The sequence below is a fragment of the Micropterus salmoides genome, unplaced genomic scaffold, assembly GCF_014851395.1.
Source record: "Micropterus salmoides isolate LMB-PRFRI ecotype aquatic unplaced genomic scaffold, ASM1485139v1 Ms_hic_scaffold_7, whole genome shotgun sequence".
NCBI classification, from domain to species: domain Eukaryota; kingdom Metazoa; phylum Chordata; class Actinopteri; order Centrarchiformes; family Centrarchidae; genus Micropterus; species Micropterus salmoides.
This window is the reverse complement of record NW_024044459.1, coordinates 19337034-19358719: the sequence shown is the minus strand read 5'-3', so window position 1 is coordinate 19358719 and position 21686 is coordinate 19337034. Positions and strand designations below refer to the sequence as shown.

General features: G+C 39.9%; 1 protein-coding gene across 3 annotated transcripts; it reads right to left on the bottom strand.

The window, feature by feature from the left end:
* Positions 1-723: 723 nt before the first annotated feature.
* On the bottom strand, positions 724-20328 carry rnf122 (ring finger protein 122). 3 transcript variants are annotated; one of them, XM_038704148.1, is made up of 7 exons: positions 20172-20328; positions 19903-20079; positions 13847-14003; positions 6934-6979; positions 6804-6845; positions 6586-6668; positions 724-2513 (listed from the first exon to the last, which is right to left on the bottom strand). In XM_038704148.1, the coding sequence occupies exons 2-7, from the start codon at positions 19925-19927 to the stop codon at positions 2399-2401; spliced, it is 468 nt and encodes a 155-aa protein (XP_038560076.1). In that variant the 5' UTR covers positions 19928-20079; positions 20172-20328; the 3' UTR covers positions 724-2398. The 3 variants fall into 3 exon arrangements, with proteins under 3 accessions (XP_038560076.1, XP_038560077.1, XP_038560075.1); XM_038704149.1 differs by having other exon boundaries at positions 6586-6665; positions 19903-20323; XM_038704147.1 differs by having other exon boundaries at positions 19903-20322.
* Positions 20329-21686: the final 1358 nt, after the last annotated feature.

Here is a 21686-nt window from a genome sequence, read left to right as displayed (position 1 = left end):
CTAGACACCTTTAAAAGTTGTTAAACACACCTTTGTTTTTTATCTCTAATTTATTTACCACTTTTATTTATTTCTGTTTTTGTCCAGTCTTACGGGCTTGTATTCGCTCAGCATCAGCAAATAATTCATAGATACACACATAAACATTGCGAGTATCAGTTCAAATAACTAGACATTTTAGAACTTTCAGAACTTTTTAGCACTGGAAAAAAAATACAAACATTTTCTGAATTACCTTCAGTGGTATTTATCCTTGCAGATAGTTTTGGTTTAAATTGATAAATCTCACGGCTATGTGCACATCTAGATACCACAACAAGCAAATGAAAAATAAATTAAGGGAAATTATCACACCCTTCAAGCCAAAACATCTTTCTTAGTTAACACTTACTGGATGTCAGTCACTGGACTAACTAATGCTTACAACACTGGAACATTTATTGTGACATGTAAGGCTTATTATTACCACACTGGAAATAAGAAGACACAACATTACTGCTGTTTTAAAAAATGTTTGCTTTTTTGTCTTGTGAACTAGACAGTTTTACCTATCCAGAACTTATATTAAACAATTTGAGAAGGAAATATCTGTGGCAGGGTGTGCAAGTAGGTCACAAGACAAAAAGGTTGAGAACTAGTGAACTAATTTCATACAGTGTTAGACATTATTTCACCTGATGATGGCGCCAGATACACAACTACCAAGAAATAAAGAAGAGAAGCTGGGCAAAACAGACAACTGTATTTATTATTGTTTCAAGTTATTTACTGTTGTATTACAAAATATGGAATGTGGCCAGAATCAGATTGAACATTTCTCTTCTTCGTGTGCCGAAAATGCAACAGGATAGCCTTTTTTTTTCTTGGTTCACGGACTCATGTGGTCTCAACAGCCTCACCTTGCGTGTTTGGCTTTTAATTACAGTGCAGGTGCCTTCTGTATCTGGAATATGTGCTTTGCGAGTTTTGTGCTCAATTTAGGCAGTGTTTTGCTGTCTGAATCGCTGTAAATCACAAAAAAACAACCTACGACAGAGGAATGTAAAACAGAATCACCAACAATAACGCCACAAAAATGGCTGCCTATGAAAGTGAGATTTAGTTGCTTCCCGGATGAATTCACAGAACAACACCGAGGGCCTGTACTGCTGCCTCCCTTATCTTCAGATGAAGCAGCATCTCTGCTGCTTCATAGGCTTTAATAAAAGATTCACCACACCTGAAAACAAGGGACCGGCTGTGCTGCATCCAAAACTTAGTCTAACATTTTAGTAGTACAAGGGTTTTCATGAATTCAAAGTGCAATATCTAAAAGAAATCTTCAACATATTTCTACAAAGAACCAAACTGTCACAGCGAGAGGCAGGAGGTGTCCATCTATATTAACACAATAAAAACATGAACAATTAAAACATCCCAGTGGAAAAATCAGCTGGAGCATCAACACACATGATATCACTGTAGAGGTTGGCACCAATATGGATTTTACACAGTAATAATTTCAACATATCAGCAAACAAATCAATTGGTTTGTGAGAAAGATGAAAACACGGATGAATTTGCTGCTTCTTCTAAGTAACATGAATAATTTAGTTCTGGCATGGATTCATCTTTTCCATCATTTTTTTTTATGCCAAATACGTAATTGCTTACACTAAGTCTTTAAAAATAAGCTTTCCATTTACTTGAAAGCAGTTTTAATCAACCCTGTGTATGTTTTGGCAACAGTATTATGTATTATCTTATGGCCTTTGTTTCTAGACATCTCCACACATTTTAAACCTTGTTTTTATCAACATGACTGTATTTTTAGCAGTGTAACTGTCAACATGTTATTGTGCTACTGCCGGGGTTGTTGAGCAGAAAATATGAATTTGTCTATATGGCTTTGTCTCAAAACGTTTTGTCTGAAAGAATTTAACAAGAGTTTTGATAACCTCATACAATGGCATACAACACTCAGAGGGGATCAGTGCCTTCTGCCCGGCGCATGTCATCCTTACTTTTCCACATCGTTGTGAAAAATTCAACTGTGTCTCTTCCACTTCAGTGGTGCCATTAACCTCACTTGAGGCAACAAGAGAAGATGTGATGGAACAGGTGAACAGGGAGATGTTGAAAGAAGAGTGGTGGGGTGATGTGTGGGTGGCTGGAGATAATCTCTCAGACACTACAAGGTGTTGTGCTGCCATCTCAGAGATGGTTGCTAGGCAACATCATCATCCGTAGTCTTTCTCCGGGTGGTAACTAGGTTACCCCAACTTAACATCATCATCTTGGTGTTTTTGCTGTGTTTTTAACAGCAAAAACAATGTCCCTCTTCCTGTTGGTTGTTAACTTTTACCAGCTGGTTTGGCCGGGCACATGCGTCCCACCCAAACTGGCGGGCATTGAGATGTTACACCAATTCATCCAGGAGAGTCCCTATGCTGTGGTGCTGCTCAGGGGGCCCAGCTATGGGTTTGTTGCACATGGGGCAGACGCAGCGCACCTCCAACCACTTTACCAGACACCTGTGAAGAACAACACAGACAGGAGAGACATTAAAAGAGAAGCCAAACTGGGGCGCTTTTCAGCAAATGTCCCATGCAAGCCATACTTGTGGCCCATGTACAGGGGTACATTAGTACAGTATTGAGAAATTTTACTAAATATAGCACTACCACACTATAAAATACTCCATTACAAGTAAAAGCCCTGCCCTCATGATTTTACTAAAGTAAAAGTATTAGCAAAATGTACTTAAAGTATCAAAAGTTGTACACAAGAGATTACCTGCACTTTTAAACATTTAAAACCATGACAGGTAAGGTCTGTTCATTTGGTGCTATGGAGTGAAATAAACGGCCTCCTGTAATCAAGGAGGTGCAGAATCTTTAAGAAAAAGGTCAAACAGAGTCTGCTGGTCATTTTAATACATTGTAAATGGGTTTTAAAATATTCACATATATAAATTATTTACATATTTAAACATAAATGGACCGTTGTACTTTGATGTTTGTCATAATGTGATCAGGTGTCTTGCGCTTTGGACACTGAACAGCTAACTTCATCTTGTTGTGGAGAAGACAATCTAATGAACCATCAGAGACCACGATGGAAATAAGTCCTGGACTTTGACGTGTCATCCCTATCAACTGTCTTATACACTGGTATTTCCATTTTTACTATTGTATTTGTAATTGTGTCAAATAAACTAAACTAAATTTATGTCTGGACTATTATACATCAATGTGCATTTTGAAGTTTTAGCTGGTTAGCTTGTTGATAATTTAATTTCATACAGACATACAGTACATCTGGCGGGTAGTTCAATCTGTAACAATGCGTGACGTTTTTTACACTGATCATATTTTTTGCAGGTAAAATACTGACAAGTAACTAGTAAAAAAATAAATGTAGATCTAGATGAGATATGTTTTTTTTCTTTGAAATGTAATGAAGTAGAAGCAGCAGAAGATATAAAAGTATCTCAAAACTGTTTTTAAGTACAGAATTTGAGTAAATCTACTTAGTTACATTCACCAACATTGCATGAGTACGGACTCACACATTCATGTGAAGCTTTGGAGGAAGTTTAATAAGGAAGTTATTTTCTCTCAGATTTTCCTTTACTCCCCTATGAGTGGATTTCTGCTATTCCTTCCTGCTCTACTTTTCTCCAGTACGTCTGCTTTCCACGCTGTCAAAGTTACTACATTACATTTAAGTACTACATTCTCAATTCTGACATCAGCACATCCAGCCAGTTTTTGCCCACATTCCTCCAGACAATCTTCAAATATCACTGCAATTCTGTCATTACATCTTTCAGACAGCCTACCACCTCCAGGATGTTCAGGGAGATTCAGTGGAGATTTTCCAGCTTTACTCTACAACCACCGGTGTCCAGACTTCGCCTATCTCCTATTTTCATATGACCCAACACTTAGTGAAGATGACTCACTAATCAAGTCTTTCTTTATTAACAAATACTGTTACACTCTTCTAATTGATCTCTCTTAATTAAACTGTAATTTGAAAGTGACACCGGTGGAAGAAGGCCAGATATTTTATTAGTAAAAGTATAGTACAGACCAGGCACCCGGACAGCTGCTGTAACAATTGGTTTGCATAACCAAAGAATTTCTGCACAAACTGTCAGGAACTGTCTCAGGGAAGCTCTGCATCTGCATGCTCGTCGTCCTCATTGGGGTCTCAACCTGACTGCAACTTCGCACAGCCGTTGAAGAGGAGTGGACCAACATTCCACAGGCCACAATCAACAACCTGATCAACTCTACACGAAGGAGATGTATTGCACTGCCTGATGCAAATGGCGGTCACACCAGATCCTGACTGGTTTCTCGGCAAAGGAGAAGTGCTCACTAACACAGATTGTGACAGATTTGTGAGCAATTGAGAAATAGGCCTTTTGTGTACACAGAGAGTCTTAGATTAAATTTAATTCTGCTGGGTAGTGTTGTGAATTCCTTCCTAGGGATTAATCAAGTATTATCTTAAAGTATAATAATATATCGTAACTTAATTTTTGATTTATATTTTGTATTACTAACATAAATCTGAAGTAAAGAGTCAGTAATTAGATAGATGCAGTGGAGTAAAAAGTACAATACTTGCTTCTAAATTGTAGCGGAGTAGAAGCATTAAGCAACATGAACTAGAACAGTGGTTCTTAACCTGGGGGTCGGGGGGTGCTGGTCCCGGGGGGGGTCGCGAGAATGCTGCTATAGACACAAAAATAGAAAAAAAAATTTTTTTTAAATAACTAGAGGGACTACAGATGTGAATGGAATCACTTTGGGTGGACAATGTAAATATTTTGCACTGTTTAATCCAGTAGGTGGCGGTAATGCCAACCGCTATAAAATGACAAAGAAGAATCAGGCCCTGATCAGACAGAAAGCGCTTTGCAGGTTCGAAAAACACGAGGCGCAAAGCAGTGCCTTTTTTGGTTGAATTCAGAAAAGAGCAAAGCGCTGCGGTTTTTTAATGTTGCTAGGCAACCACCGAATCAGCTGTCCTGTCAGTCTAATCAAAGATTACAGTGCCATTGATCTGTAATCTTTGGTTTGCCGCTAAGTAATAACGGTCATATTAGCAGAAACTTGATCACAACTCACAGTTCTGTGTCTTTTGTTGCTAATGACGTCGGGCATGAGTTTCAGCTCCGTTTTCAACTTCAGAAAGGGATCGGACTGCCAGAAAGGTTAAGAACCCCTGAACTAGAAATACTAAATTAATGTACCTCAAAAGTGTACTGTATTTGAGTAAATGTACTTAATTTCTTTCCACCACTGGAGAGCGACAGTTAAAACTTTTTCACTCGCTCTCTCATTTTTTAGCCTGCTTCCAAACAAGCGGGAAGCTTCTGGTCAGCAAACTGATGCGAACGCAGAAGTCCCATAAACCTGCAATCTATTGTACGGCCAGCAGGGGGCGACTCTTCTGGTTACAAAAAGAACTCCAGTTCCATTAGAAATAATGGTAAAATGACCCTGCTTCTCAGCTGATTTATTACCTCAGTAAACACTTTCCTAATGAGTATAGGCGACCTGTCATTCAGGCTAGAGTGATTCGTACACACAGAACTTTGTAAATTGATGGAGTTGGCAGTTCACTTTCTCTGATGAGTACATTTAGTTTTAAGACTGTTGTTCGCTAGACAAAATCGTCAGCCCTGTTAAAATGATAGTTAATGTGAATTAAAGATGCACCTAGCTAAGCAAGCTAGGTAGCTCCACACTCGGCTGTTAGCTCCACCGTCTCGTCCAAACATGGTCACGTCCGGTGCTGCTGGTTGCAAAAGATCAACATGGTGGCGGCCTATCAGCCAAACTCGAGGCTTCCAAACGGCAGTCCACAAAGCAACGGGTGGCGTCACGATGACTATGTCCACTTCTTTCATACAGTCTGTGCTTCCACTCAATCAGTTGACTGAGGGCATTCATTTTATTGTATTCATTTTTTGTCTGTCACACTTTAAAACTGTTCTTCCTTTCCTGCTGCTGTCAGCTGTCCTTTCAGTGTCGGATGGATGCGACTCTCCTCCTCCCCATTCACCTCCAGTGTCCCCTCCTCACAACTCCTGCTCCACATCACATCCATCCAGATCTTCTTCAGCTATTGCTCTTGACTCCTTCAACACCACCAGTGTCTGGACTCCATCTGGGATCGACGCCTAATAAACATCAGGATCAGAACATGCTTCCCCTACAGGATCGTAGTTGTACTACCTGCTATCTAGCCCAGTGCATGCTGGGATACACTACTGACCTGATCACTTCTCCCTTACCCTGAGTAGAAAGAAGCAGGAAAAGCGAAAGCATGAATGAATGTCAGCACTGTTGAACAAGCTGCAGTCGGGAATACTCAACCAAAATCTTAAGCTGAAGTTCAGTGGTTGGGAATTACAGCTTAAGATTTTGGTTGAGTATTCCCGACTGCAGCTTGTTCAACAGTGCTGACATTCATTCATGCTTTCGCTTTTCCTGAACATGAACATATCCATTTTTAACAAGCCCAGGCGGGAACCAAGTGGTAACAGGAGCAAAGAAAGGCTTCGCTGTGCTCTGCAGTACTCACTTCCTGTGGAAAGCATGTTGGCATGGCAACACTCCCAGCTCATCTTTCACTTTGAAGTCCTCGAGACACACGGCGCACGTCTGCTGTGTGAGTGAGTGACAGACAGGACAGAGACAGAGAGTCATGTCATGATTATGCGTCACTTTTGCTTTTACTGAAAGTTCTTACAAACGTTTTAAGCTGTGTGTTTGCTGACTGATAGCAAATCACATTCTTACCCCGTGAAGACTCAACTTTTTTGGATCTCCTTTTAAAACCACCTGTACGAGTAACACAAACAAGATACGCTTAAGAGAGATTGTTTTGATTTAGACCTTAAAGTGTGCTAAATATTAACCTCAGGTTCACCTCTCTGTATCCAAAGCGCTCACTCTGGGCTTGGTGTCGTAGTTTGCTGTGGATGAACAGAGAAAGAAATGCATTAAAATAACTTGACAATCTTTGTAACCTTCACTCAGTCGTACATTGTATTTACTTATGTTCATAGGTAAGGAAGAAGTATTCCGATCCTTTACTTACTACTAAGTAAAAGTACAAATACCACAATGTAAGAATACTCAGTTTAAAGTAAAAGTCCTGCATTCAAAGTAAAGTAGGTCAGTGGTTAAGTGTAAAAGTATATTTAATCATATACTGTACTTATGTGCAGTTTTGAGGTAGTTTACTTAGGTATTTTCATTTTATGATAGCTTTAGTTACTAGTAACTTGGCAGTTTTTGAATTTACACACAAAACATATTTGTTTTTAACTACCGAACGCTAGTTAAAATCACCTCGACCAACTACAACAGTAAAATGCTACTTACACATGAAATCATCATTAATAACAATTCAATAATATATATTTTAAAATATATAACACTAATAAGGACATTTGTTTGTTGAGTATTTTATTTTTAAGTAAATTTTTCTACTAATACTTCTGGACTAAAAACATAAATGCAGAGCTAATTGTAACATGTAACTTGAGTATTACATTATGGGATCTGAATACTTCTTCTCCCAGTGGAGAAAGGACAGAAGTATTATCACAAAAATGTACTTAAAACTGCATTAATCAATTTATTTGGCGGCTTAGGGGCAAAGGAAACAAGCTCTTCTTTTAGCTCTGTTTTTGGTCTCTTAACTCCTGAGGGAAATATCTTTCTCTTTAGCTGCTAAATTCTCCACTATGTTCACCAGCTAGTTGATTACTGTGTCTGTCTCCCGTTTGATGCTGCACAGGTGGTGCACAGTGCGTTTGTCAGAGCTTTTTTGCCAAAAGCAAGTTGTGAGACAGTAAAATTGCAATTATGAGGCAAATAATGAGCTACAGGGACACAAAGCGGAAGGAAACGGCAAAGTTGGGTGATAATTCTCTGTTGGTTCGTGAAAAATATTGATAAGAACAGAAGTATTATCAGTAGATATACTATATTATTGAAAACAAAACTACTAACCATACAGAATGGACCATTATATTAGTATATTTTATATTATTGGCCCATTTTCATTGATACATTAACACTAAGCAGCATTTTATTGTTGTTGCTGGTCACGGTGGAGCTCAATTTAATTACTTTATATACTTTTGGGTTGTTTAATCTATACATATGCATTATATCTTTTTAATTAATCATAGGGTATGTATGTAAAATTTTAATCTGCAAAGTAACTATAGCTGACAGAAAAATATAGTCAAATAAAAACAATATTACCCTCTGAAATGTATTGGAATAAGAATAAAAGGGTGCATTAAATGGGACAGTAATTGTATTTACTGTATAAGTACAGTACATGAGTAAATACTAGTACTTAGTTACTTTCCAGCCCTCCTCATTTGTTATTAAGAGATAAAGGTGTCTGTATTTATTCTAAGCTTGAGTTCAACAGCAGGTCATCGGATTCAGGCTAACACTAAAGTTTGTGTGGTTAAATTATGGGGCATTATGTGTAACAGAAGCTGTGTGATTGCAGGGTAAGCTTTGATAATTAACTGTCTTTTCAAACAGCTCCAGTGGCCACACATCCATAGTGAAATACATGTTCCTCTGCAAGCACACACACACACACACACACACACACACACACACACACACACACACACACACACACACACACACACACACACACACATTGTTCACAAGTAATCATGTACCTCCAAGCAAATGCTTACACACATACAAACACACTTTATACACAAATATACACAAACATGGCTAATGAGTGCGTTGCTTCTTTGAATCCCCGCACCACCCCCAAAAAAACAACAATGGAGAGGAGATCTTTATCACATGGCGAGCTGTGTCGGTTCAGGGGGTTATTTTTGGCCTCCTGTTTTTTTCACAACTAAACATAGACACAAATGTCTATCACTGTCTGTGATTTGAGCCTGAAGATGAACGCAGAGAGACAGCATCTGAGATGAAAGGTGATTATTCATCTGTGATCTGATCTCCCTCAAAAGAAACAAAAATTAAAAATATATATATATCTAAGTGAGTTGCTGTTTAAAGTAAGGAAATGACAGTTCTTCATTGTTTTTGTCACTTGGTTTATTGTTTACGCTGATTGACGCTAACAATCTTCGATGTAGAACAATGAGAGGATACAAGTTTCACATGTGTTGAGGTTTCCCATGCCTGGAGAATGATGTGAAGTGGGTGAAAGGGGGGCATGGCGGCGATTTCAGCATTGCAGCTGAGCTATTGTGCCCGGTCTGCAAGAATAGACGATCCTCACACAGCCATTGACCAGTTCTTATTGTATGAAGTAACAATGACTTCAACAAGTATAAATGACATAATTATAGGTGCAGAAAACTTCTCAACCAAACCAATGCTTTTCCTCTCAGAAATACTGTGTATTCTGGGAGGCAAATCCTAGATCACTTCCATGGTTACTGGTATTAGCCATTTATATTTCTAGATCTTAGATATCATATTTAATAGTGTTACTGCCATGCCTTCTAAATCTGGCACTAAATCAGCCTTTGCAATATCGTGCACAGCATATTACAGGGCTAACAATTAGTTGATTAGTTGAAATTAATTGGCAACTACATACATTTTGATGAGTTTGATAAATTGTTTGAATCATTTTATAAGCAAAAACTACAAATGAGCAAGTTCCAGCTTTTCAAATGGGAGGATTTGATGCGTTTCCATATTTTATATTAATCTATTCTCAATATCTTTAGGATTTGGACAAAAATATGCAACTTAAATGTATGTCACATAGGCTCTGGGAAATTGCGACGAATGTTTCTCACTATTTTCTTTGACAAAACAAATAATAAATTAAGTGAATCATAAATATAATCGTCAGTAATCATTAATTGTAGTCGAAGGCTCCCGGCCTCATGTGATGGTTCCAGCTCTCTGAAGGATCAAAGATCCATCAAAAAAGCTTTCAAGTATGTGTCTCAAGCTTCTGTTCTTTTCTGCAGACCGAACAGATGTTATTTCATCTCCCAAAAAACTTAACCCCCTTGCATCCTCATACCTGCCTGCTTCTTTGGAGGATTACACTCTGCCTGCCTGCCCAGCCTATCTTCAAGCCAGCCACACAGCTATACTCCCCTGCTCCCACCTTGTCTTGCGTGTGCACAACTGCTGTTCAATAAACTTTTTGAATGATATCCCGTCTTCGTCTGCTTCTGGGTTCTGTTAAAACTATACCTGACAGTTTTGTGTTACGTGTAGAAAAAATATTAAAGTGGTCATTATGTTCATTTTCAGGTTCATAATTTTATTTAGGGGTTGTACCAGAACAGGTTTACATGGTTGAATTTTTAAAAAACATATTTTACACACATTTTTCACTTCTATTTGATCATTGTTTTGGAGTTGCATTTGTGCAGTACCATGTGAGGACTATTAGCCAATCAGAAGCAGAGTAGGGCGGGTCCTGACAAGCCGGTAACCACAGCTTCAGTAACCAGCTTCGCAACCTACACAGGAGCAACAGTTTCAGAGTGGTGAGTTATTGATTTGTAACAAATTGATCTTTCATACTTCACGTTTTCACTGTGCACTGTCTCTACATCACAGTAACAACTTTGACTGTCTGGAGCGTATCGAACAATCGGTAGGGAGGGTGGGGGTGAGGGCAGGCAGCGGGCGGACGTCTTGTCACTGTATGTGCTGCAAATCAGTGTATTTTTGAGGGCGTGCCACACTACGCGAGCATTATGACTAGGGTAACTCCCTCCAGGATGGAATTATAGCTTTTTCACTTTGCAAACCTATAAAATACACAAAAAAGATATATATTCACATTTAACATATTTAATTATTAACACTGACAAGATCGATGAATTTAAAACAGCACAAATGACACCAAATTTGCCAATTAATTCTACAATCTTATTCTACCTTTTCAAGGCTTTAAAGATTGACTTTTTGTTATTCCATATGCTAATGTGCCATCTCTCAATTCACTCATTTCCTGCTTTGACATTTACAGTTTCCAAAGAGCAGAACAGCTGGAGCTCCAACTCCTGCCAACACATAGGATATGGAGGTCAGGCTGTTTTTTAAATGAATCAATTTATTTCTAAGGTGAAAGTCTATAATTATTGTCAAAATTTATTGTTATTTTAGATAAATGATGTGTCCAGGTGGACTAATTCAGGCTTACAGAGACTTCTTCTTTTGTTTTTTACAGATTTAACCAACTTAATGAATGCCTCTGACCTGATAAGCTGCTGACGTTATTGTTGTGCTCACGTGTTCTAAGATGACCTCCAGCCTGCTCTATCTGCTGCTATAGCAAATAAAGTCACTTTATTGTCCCATTTTCTGCAGATAGGATCTGAATTATCTGAATTAATCTGAATTTCCAGGTGTATGGGACTTTATGGCGATTTGAGAAGCACTTCTAATTATTAGAAGTTTGACTGAGTACACTAACCAGTCATGTTTCCTGTTGGCTAATGAGAAACTGTGTTAAGCTTTAGAAACTGTCCTGCTCTGGGATATGGACCCTTCAGGGGACTTCACAGGTCCAGTCTCAAGAATCTCTGACAGGAAATTAAATGAGTCAGATTCACTTTATGTGGGGAAAGCGGCTCTGGTGGCTTAATATCTCTGCTCTCAGTCATTATATTGTCTGGCTTTAAAACACTGTCAGCTTGCGCCTACACGTTATGGTTCTCATAATATCTTTCTGACTACTGTAGTTGCTGTGCTGCTCCTTAAACTGGATACAGATCCGCCGCTGTACAGCACATTGGGGTATAATTAAATATATGATATTTTCGATTTTTGCACTCTGGCACACCGCTGTGGACACCGCCAGTTTGTGCCACTATTAAAAAAGCATCTGTTATAATATGAAGAGTGAAAGGATTGATGGTGCTCAGCAAATCTTCCTCAGATCTCAAGAAAACTTTATATAAATGCTTATTATGATTAAAGGAGAATTTAATTTAATTTGTTTTAAGTTAAAATCGAACGTCACAAACTCCCTGACACACAGGATTTAGAGAGAGCCTGTCTTAGAGGGATAATAGGAAACCTGCCCCAGTGAATGGCATGCATCGCTCAGTATTCATCTGATGAATCACCCGGTCTATAAATGAATTCACACTCACACTCCTACCCAAGACTACCTTCAGCATGTTAACAGGGCCAAAAGGAAGTGATTCATTGGTTATGATTCATACGCAAGTGCTTTAAAAGAAACAGGACGGATTCCGAGCTTTTCTGACAGAGCTGATGGTCAATTTAGTGGCGGACGCAGACCAAACAAAACATTCATGATTGCAGAAATGTGCCTGACCTCACTAATGCAACATGGATTTTGATAAATCAATAGTAAATATGTTCTGGTTGTACGCTTGCGTTTGTCAATATTTGGTACTAACTGACCCAACTTAATAATTATACAAGGTTTTTTCACTAGGTATTAGGAGCTTAAAATCACTAGAAAAAAAAACACCGTTAGTGACGTGCATTCAGCACAGTTGGCTCTGTATGTCTCCAGCCGACCGTCACAAATTTGACATTTTGATTACACAGGCAATTTGGACAGCAATTCAAAATCATATTCAACACTGAAAATAGCACACCACTTTATGAGATGGCAATAATAATAATTTTCCAAACGCAGATGCTCAGTCATCCAAAGAGAGCTCGGGATAAAAAACACACCCTACTGCAGGTGTAGATGTTTCCTTATGTGGTTTTGTACACTGCAGACGTTCATGTGTGATGTTTTTGTGTACTCCCACTGTGTGCTATTCAGACCACCTTTATTCTGAGTGTCTCTGCAGTTTTCCTCGTTGCTGTCCCCACAGATTGTGATGGGCTGCTTCCTGTTGCCTCATATCCCGTCCTTCAGACACAAACGTCCACACAGCTCATCAGGGAGTTCACAGTTCACAGTCAACAGCGGGAGAGGTCACTCTGTTCCTCTTTCCTACCTTCTTCCCCGCCTGTCACTGTGTTTCTCGCCTGCACACACACACATACTCCCTTCTTTTTTAGGGTTGGCAATGTCGGTCACTCCACCACTTTGGTCCAGACCGAAATATCTCAAAAGCTATCGGATGGATAGAGCGACATTTTGTACAGACATTCATGTCCCCCTCAGGAGTAACTGTAATCAGTGTGATCCCTTGACTTTCATCTTTACTTTGCCTGAAACTACCTGCAAAACTAATGACATTCCCATCATCCTCAGCTTTGCTTCGTGTTTCATACTAATCAGAAAATGCATATGAGCACACTACATTCAATTGTTGGATAAAATTGTTCTTGTTGTCATGTTAGCATGCTGGTGTTATCAAGTAATTCAAAATACAACCTGACAAAGTTGCTACAATAGGGCGTTTTCAAACCTGCGTTCCTTAAGAATTTAGAAGTTACGATTTGTTTAGGCAGATCTGAACACCAACCAAAACAACCACACCGAGACCCAAACAAACTCTGGAGTTGTGGGAAAATGATCCAACCAAAATCCGACCCAAATACAAGGAGTACTCTGCAAGTTGCTGGAAGCTAGTCGGTGAATGAACAAAATATGTTGCCATTTTGATATTTGTGCAGATAGGACCTTCTTCTCGACTGTCTTCCTGTCTTTATTTTTTCGCCTGCCCCAGACCCATCTAACTAATAGAGTGATCGTTCTCACATGGCTTTAAGTGAGGCATTTTGGTTTGTAACCAAGGGGAAAACGCATAAAGTTTACCAACTCATCCACAGATCTGAAACAGAGCAAAGGAACTATAGTTTTTAAAACACCTTTTGTCTTGTTTCTCTTTTCTGTTGCCTCTCACCTGATGAAGTAACAGCAGAAGATGAGGCTCAGGATGAAGACAAAGATGCCTGTCCCGAAGATGACCATGTAGATGTTGAGAGGCAGGTCCTGGAAGGTGATGGGTGGCATGGTACACGACTTGTTAGAGTAAACCAGTCCCAGACCACAGAAGCACCCTGAACAAACACAGAGGGAAGATTTAAAAACACATTTACAGGAAGACCAGGAGTGGCAACACATGCTAGAAAAGGCAGAAAAATGCAGGCCTGACACACCTGAATGCAACTGTGCACATAGCTCATCTCTTTTTAAATTACTCTGCTATTCATGGGCAGCTGAGGGTCAGACCTGCAGCTCTGTTCGCCTATAATGGAAGCCAAAGAATTGAAGCTTTACACACACAAACACAAAGGTCTATGTATGTGTTTGTGTGCAAGAGGGAAAGAGGTGCCCTTTTAATTTTGTACTTAAACATGTAGAATACTCCTAATGCTGTATCCAAGCAACATGTCTTTCTTGTATAAAGTAACAGTTAGCCATAGACGAAAAGATTTTATTTTCCCAGCCCTCTTTTGTGGATAGGGCCCAGGAAAATATTTTTAAGACACTGATGAAATCTAGTTCGTCAGTTTTAAGACTTAAAGCACTCACACTCTGAGAACGAATGAGCAAGCTGATTAAAATGGCAGCATAAAACCTCAAACCAAAGATGCTTGTATTCTTATACAGGCAGGTGATTCATCCATATACACTACCAATGACAGTAAAAATACATGCTTTTAGGGAGAACTTTGCCGTGTGCTCCAATCCAAACAGATGCTTCTCCCATTAAAGTTGCCTTCTTTTTGTCTCATCCTTCTTGCTTTGACGGTACACTTCTTTGTGTTTGTTTAACTGTGAAATAGATTATCACTGTAGAGTTGCTGTCTACAGTCAAGGTCAGAGGTAGAGAGTTGGGGGAGGGGGAATTACTGACGAACAAAGTGGCATGACACTGGACAGGTTGCTGTATGTGTGCAGTTTTTCAGTATTTGATTGGGTGTGTTTATTATGTTATTTGTCAGAAGAACCACAAATTCCCAAATCTCAAGGGAGACACTAATGCAGGTAAACAGTTGTAGATTAGATGGACAGAGACAAGGAGATACAGAGAGCCCACTTGTGTTTTGTGTGTCTGAATGAGTAATGAGAAGTCAGCATCTGCGTGTGAGAGGGGGCTTTGTGAGATCGGGGTCACACTAACCCAGCGAGCGATAGTGAATCGGAGCTCACACAGGACTCATTGCAGTCTGGTGATATGAACCTCTTCATGTTACAACAGGAACAGGAAGTCTCGTGCCACAGAGGGTCTGCAGGATTTCGGCTGGATCAAACACTACAGCAGCTGATTTCACTGATTAGCACGGCTTCACCCAGAGACAAGGTAGCCATCAGTGAAGTCAGCTTGTGTATTGTTTAATCATAGTTCAAGAGTCCTGGCCATCAAAGCTACACAGCAGCAATCTATCAAAATGTAGAAACAAAGTGTACCAGATAGAATTATATAAAAACATCTTTTTCAGAAACAAAATTCCCCAGTCACTCCTTTCTGTTTAGAAGTTCTTCCTGTGCCAATTTCCTCCCACCGTCCAAAGACAAATAGGTGGACTGGAAACTCTAAATTGTCTGTAGGTGTGATTGTGTTGTCTGTTGATGGACCAGCAACCCGTCCACTGTGCACCTTGCCTCTTGCCCAATGCGTGCTGGGATAAGCTCCAGACCTACAGTACATATGACCCTGAACAAAATGAGAATTTTAGAAATTAAATGGATGGATAGATGGACAGACAGAGAGACAAACTAAAGGGCAGATATATGGACAAAAGGAAAGATGAAGACAAACTAGCAGACGGATGGATGGATGATGGACAGATGATGAATAGATATAATGATGGATGGATAAAGAGCCAGACCAAAGGGTGGATAAACAGATGGATGAAGAGACGGACAGACAAACGGATTATGTATGGATGGACAGACAGTTTCCTACAGCCACAAACAGGATACGCATTTTGGAAAATGTATGGTGGATTGAGAAAAAAATAGATGTACGGATGAATGAACAAACAAACAAACAGATGGATGGATAGATGAACAGTTGGATGTATGGATGGACAAATTAATGGACAGATTCAGGGAGGATGGATGGATGGATGAAAGACGGATGGAAAACCATATGGATGTGAAGATTAATGAACAGGTAGACGAACATATGGATGGATGGAGACCTTTACCAAATTCATTTCCCTGTGATGGGTATTGTTTTATTGGGCCACAGTTTGTTTTATCGATCCTGTATTTCTAGTCACTCCTACAGCCAAAGTGACATGTTGACATTTCTATTTGGCATTTCTCCCGCCACACAGTGGAAATTGCATTGAGTGAGAGGATCAATACTTCCCACCTCTTAGTTCCACTCTCTCTGAATGAGCGGCTATGCTCCATTTATCGAGGCCCGTCGACACATTCATTCAAGACCCACAGCTAAATGACTTCACTCAGCGAGAGGCGATCATTACCAGGGACCTCCACGTTTGCCTGATCCTCAACATTGTCACCATGAGCGTAAATTAAACACAAACTGATCGAAGGACATGTGCAGGGCTGAAGCCAGGATTTTACAAATACTGGGGCTGTGAGATTTCTTACTTTATTAAGATGTTTTTGACTAGCCACCAAAATTTTATTTAACTGTTAAATTTTCATTTAACTGTTCAATTATATTTTCTGTAAATCTTATGTCCCTACAATATGGTCTAACTGTCCTTTCAAAGCATTTTCTACACTGCCAGCAATCCTATTTCATATTTCATAAAAAGGCACAGATCCAAGAAAAGTCACAAAAATGAATTAAGATCTGTTGCATTTTCTTCTCTCCTCTACCATTAAATATCTCATGAGCCCCAGGTTAATCTTGTGTGGTGATCAGCATAGGATTTTTGAGGTCAATGCCGGTATTGAGATTTGAGAGTTCAAAAAATCTGTTAATGATATTTCTGTCTCGATTCTGGTCTGATTCTGTTTTTGTACTTTATGTTCAGCCCAGTCTGTATTAGTTGTATTGATTCTTGTTTTGGGTCTGTCTGTGTTATGGTTAGTTTGATCTGCTCTGTGGTTTGGTCTTTGTTTCAGGCTGTTCTTCTGTACTTGGTTATTTAGTCTGCTTTGTCTGTTCTGTGTTTTGGGTCCTAGTTCCAGTTTAATTCTTGTCTTGTGTTTTGTAACCTCTCTGTGTTCAGTCTGTCAATCCCCCGGCTTGCCCGTGTCTATGTGCTGCCTTGCCTTTGAATCACCTGAGTGTGCCCCCGCCCTCCTCGTTAGCCAGTGGTTAAATGTTTGTCATTCCTGTTCTGTCCTTGCTGGTCTGTTGTTCGTCTTGTTGTTGTGCGTGTCTGTCAGTTCCCCTGTCTGCTCCTGGAAATATTGCCTGCTGGAATGTTTTGGATTATTGCCATTTGTTCATGGACCTTTTGCCATGTTTGGATTACCTTTGTTTTGTGGGTTTCTTTGGTTTGTGTCTGTCTGCCTCAATTTGAGTGCCTGGACTTATTTGTAAGTTGCTCTTCATGTTTGGTTAAATAAACCTCTTTGAAACCATCCTGCAGTGTTCTTGTCCTGCGTTTGGGTCCTAAAACCTGTACCTTCCTGAACACACGGCTATCGTGACAATATCAGCCGATCATTTTCTTTACAGAATCCATAAAATAAAAAAAACATTTTTGATAATGTTCCTCCAAATTAGTTTTGTGGGCGTTGTTTTTTTATAATCACGACCAAGAACTGGGCAAGACATTTTACGGGTGAAACATAAACTTGTCACTACTCTCTGGTGTGTGACTCTGTTTCAAAACACATCTTCAGATATATCTGCAATGAGCTAACATCAGCTAAATCACCTGTGATGCTGCTGCAGACTTACAATCCAAATCTGGGTCATTTGTATTCAAGTCTTGGTGTGTGTTTGTCATGTCACAGCTGTCTGCATGGATGAGCACTCACGTCTTCCTCCTCCACCTTTGTATGCGTGGAAAGCAAACAGCTATATGTGGTATTTTGCTTTGGGTGAAGCCCTGTATGACCACTGACCTATATATCGGCACACTCAGGAGGCAGCCCGTTGCCATGGCGCCAAGAGCAGCAGATGCAGAAAAAAGGATGGAGGCTAGCTATGGTGAAAGTTCTTTATTTTGGCAACAGAGAGAATCGGAGCCAGTCGTATTGAGTTTCAGCTGTCAGACAGGTTCTCGTGTTGTTGTTCAAAAAAGGCAGGGAAGTCCCTCCGTGATTTCACAGAGCTGTAAAATACCTCGTCTATGGCAGCTTCCCTGACAGCTCCTACGAGATGCCTGGTGGGGTTTTGTCCTATATACGCCGTGTTCACACAAAGCTGCGTCTGCTTGCACCAAAGACAGAACTTCCCATCAAATATTTAGCAGTTCACATGGGGAGGAGGTGGAGGGGAGAACACTCAAGCCTGCCTGCCTGCATGAATGCTGCCGGTTTTCAAGAAGAAAGTAGGCTGGGCCCAAAACTCCCCATCATATGCATGAAAGCGCTACATGTGTCACGCATAAACAGGAACAAATACACATGATCACACACACACACACAGAGACACACAGCGCAGACGCTGAGCTGTGGCTGCCTGATACTGCTTCATTTTTCCAGCAGAATGTCACTCTTTGATACTGTGTGTGTGTGTGTGTGTGTTTCCCCTATGAATAGCAAGGGAGTTGAGCAGCACAAAGGGAGCAATTGTTCCTGTCTGAACACCACCAACAGCCCACCGAGGAGGTTGCTGAGGCCGCTGCGCTCAAACAGGCGAAGTCAGAGGGAAAAGGCCACTAATCCATCATCTTCACCAGATCTCACCGTGACAATGAAGCACCGGCACACCATTTCACCGCCATGAAGGAACTCATTTTGTTTTAACATGACAGATGAGCCTGCAGACGCAAACAGCAGTTTCAAACACAGACAGAGAGGTTGTTCAGACCTCTTGGCTTTCGAAGATAATTGGTCGAGGCCAAGACAAGTGTATGTGAGAAACCGCAGATAGAGTCAGTCAGTGTAAACAAGATTACCCAGAGAGACAACATGTTATATAGAGAGCACAATGACTGGCCTTGTGTGGCTCTCAATTGGAATTATTTAGATGGAAATAAAGGATTCTATTGATTAAGCAGTCTGTTATTCTACCAATCAATACACACATTGATTAAACATTCAGATAATTGGTGTCTTAACATGTTCCTCACAGCAATAAAGCCACCCTCTAAGGAATATTTTTGGAATATTTAAGGGATACTGTAGGTAACTTAAAATACAGAGGAGCAGGAAATGTTTGGCATTTTTGCTTGGAAAAAAAGTCAAAAAAAGACTAAAATTTATATATATTTATATGGATTCATTCAGTTAACGTTGACTAACGTTGACCTCTAATAATGTAGTTGTAAGCAGATATAAGGACATTTTTTAAGTGTTTATCGCTGCACAATATTTGTCGACAATGATCATATGAAGACATATTTTATATTATGACGACTGTCTCTTGCTAAATTGTCTGTCAGTGTCCTGTGAGCTTCCACTTATGGGTGCCCATACCAACAGTTATAGTTACTCATAGTAACACTAACATACAGTACTTTATACAACTACAGTATAGCATGTTATTGAACAGTCTATGGTTATAAAACAGTCAGGACATGTTTATGTGCTGCTTATGTGTCCTAAATAGGGGGATTTCAAATAAAGTGATCCCAATAAGTCATATAGGACACTTTTAGCTCACTGTTAAGAAGTCTTAATAGGAGTAGGATGTTTTTCTTTATTATAGGGTGAAAACTAAATGTCTTTTCTCACAATGGAAATGTGTAAATTTAGAAAACACTGGAGCAATTCAGAGGCTGCAGTCTTATTCTGTAATATGAACCGCCACGAGAGCTTCACTCCGCTGAAATAACAGGCTGTGTTGTACATTAGCTTATATATCACAGAGGCCTAACAGCGCTCTCACAATATAAAATGACTGCTCACCGTTACACCACTGAAACGGGTGCATCAATGCACCAGAGGGAGTCCTCGCAGGCGGGATCCGATTCGTGTTTACCAACAAGCCGCAGCGCCCGAGCAGATGGATTACCGCAATAAAGTGCACAAGCAGAGCCGGTTACTGTCTGCCAGCAGTGTGAGAGGTGAACGAGGCAACAGCACCTGTGAAAAAAATATGAAAAAGGTCGTAAAAGACGAATAAAAAAAAGGTGGCTAAAAAGCGTTTGTCGAAAGTTGGAGCGGGGTTCTGTCACATTATTTGCGCGCTGGTTTATTCCTGCAGATTCGGGAAAAGGAGAAATGGTGATGTGGGTTTCCCCTCTCTGGTACTCGCTGTGGCTGTTTTGACTCTGTTATTATTTATAGACGGCATTACACTGACCCAGCAGCAGCAGCATCTGTTTGAGAGAGGGGGGAAAACTAGAGCACTGGCTCGGTTTTCCTGCTCCCGCCCCCGCAGACGCTTACTGACACGCGGCGAGACCAATCGTCAGGTGTCTCGGGTCGGCGTGTGTTGTGACGGCCCGACTGTGTTTCCTGTCATCATCTGCCGTTTACTTAAGCATGTGTGTTTTTAAGGCTAACTAAGAGTCAGTGCAAATATTTAAAATATATATATATACCATAGTGAGTCCAAGTCCTGTTTCCTACAGGGCCGAATGAACCCTCTAGGGTGAAAACAGGCCCCTACTGACCAATGTTTGTCCCACACTTCCTGTGTCCTATGGTGTAGGGCTATGTTTCTATTTATAGCTGAAACAATTAGTGATATGTACGTTTAAGTACAATTATGCTGTAGGAAAACTTGTAGGCTACGTTACTTGAGTATTTAGATTCAGGCTACTTTAGACTTCTACTCCCCTGTTCATAGGGAAATACTGTACTTTTCCACTACATTTATTTTCAGATTTGATACTTATAATTAGTTATATTTTACATAACAAAACATTTGATATATGCTTATATGATATAATGCAGTCCTATTTGTACAGACTTTTTCGACTGGGATGGCCCAAGTGGCGCATTGACTTAATGCAGGGGTGGCATGAAGTAGTAGGAGAGACCAGGGATGGTTATACCATTTTGTCTGTATCTTGGAGCTATTTTAAGCCAGTGCGTTCAAAATGTGATACGAACTAGTTACATGTGTCTGCTATTAAATGGTGTAGCTGTTATAGCTGCAACATAGACAGAAAGTGCATGGTTTAGTTTCAAACAGAAGGAGGGAAACATTACAATTCACCCCATAGTCCGGGTCAGTAGTAACATACCCCAGGGAGAAATGTGACAATATGTAATAAGGAATACGAGAAATACATGATATTTAAAGCTTTTTTTCAACACACATTTTTTAACATGATTGATGTGTCTGTGTGTGTAGTGGTAATTCAAGTATCTTAATGTGTTTAATATGTTAATGTCAGTCATAGTGAGCATAATAATAATTACAAAGCAGGCAATGCTATGTGCACCAAATTAATAGTGTGTGTGTTTTTGCTTGTTTGTCTTACACCGTCACAGTGGTGACAGACATATGGCACTCCAGGAGTTCAGGCCTCCTGGGCCCACAAAGAAGCCTGCAGGTCTTACACTAACATTTGAACATAATAATAAAACAATTAAACATTGCTCTGTGTGTGTGTGTGTGTGTGTGTGTGTGGGTGTATCAGATACTAACTGAAATTCTAAGAAAACATATAAATACAGCAAATTCTTTTCTTGGAATAGGTTGTAACATCTTCATTGTTGTTACAACTAACCCTGATTCT

Excerpts from the sequence above, each read along its gene's own strand:
- rnf122 (XM_038704148.1), bottom strand. The coding sequence starts at position 19,927 with ATGCACCCGTTTCAGTGGTGTAACG. Across the intron at positions 14,004-19,902 it reads CCCGTTTCAGTGGTGTAACG|GGTGCTTCTGTGGTCTGGGA; the intron begins GTGAGCAGTCAT and ends GTGTTTGTTCAG. Across the intron at positions 6,669-6,803 it reads AAAAGTTGAGTCTTCACGGG|CAGACGTGCGCCGTGTGTCT; the intron begins GTAAGAATGTGA and ends TCACTCACACAG.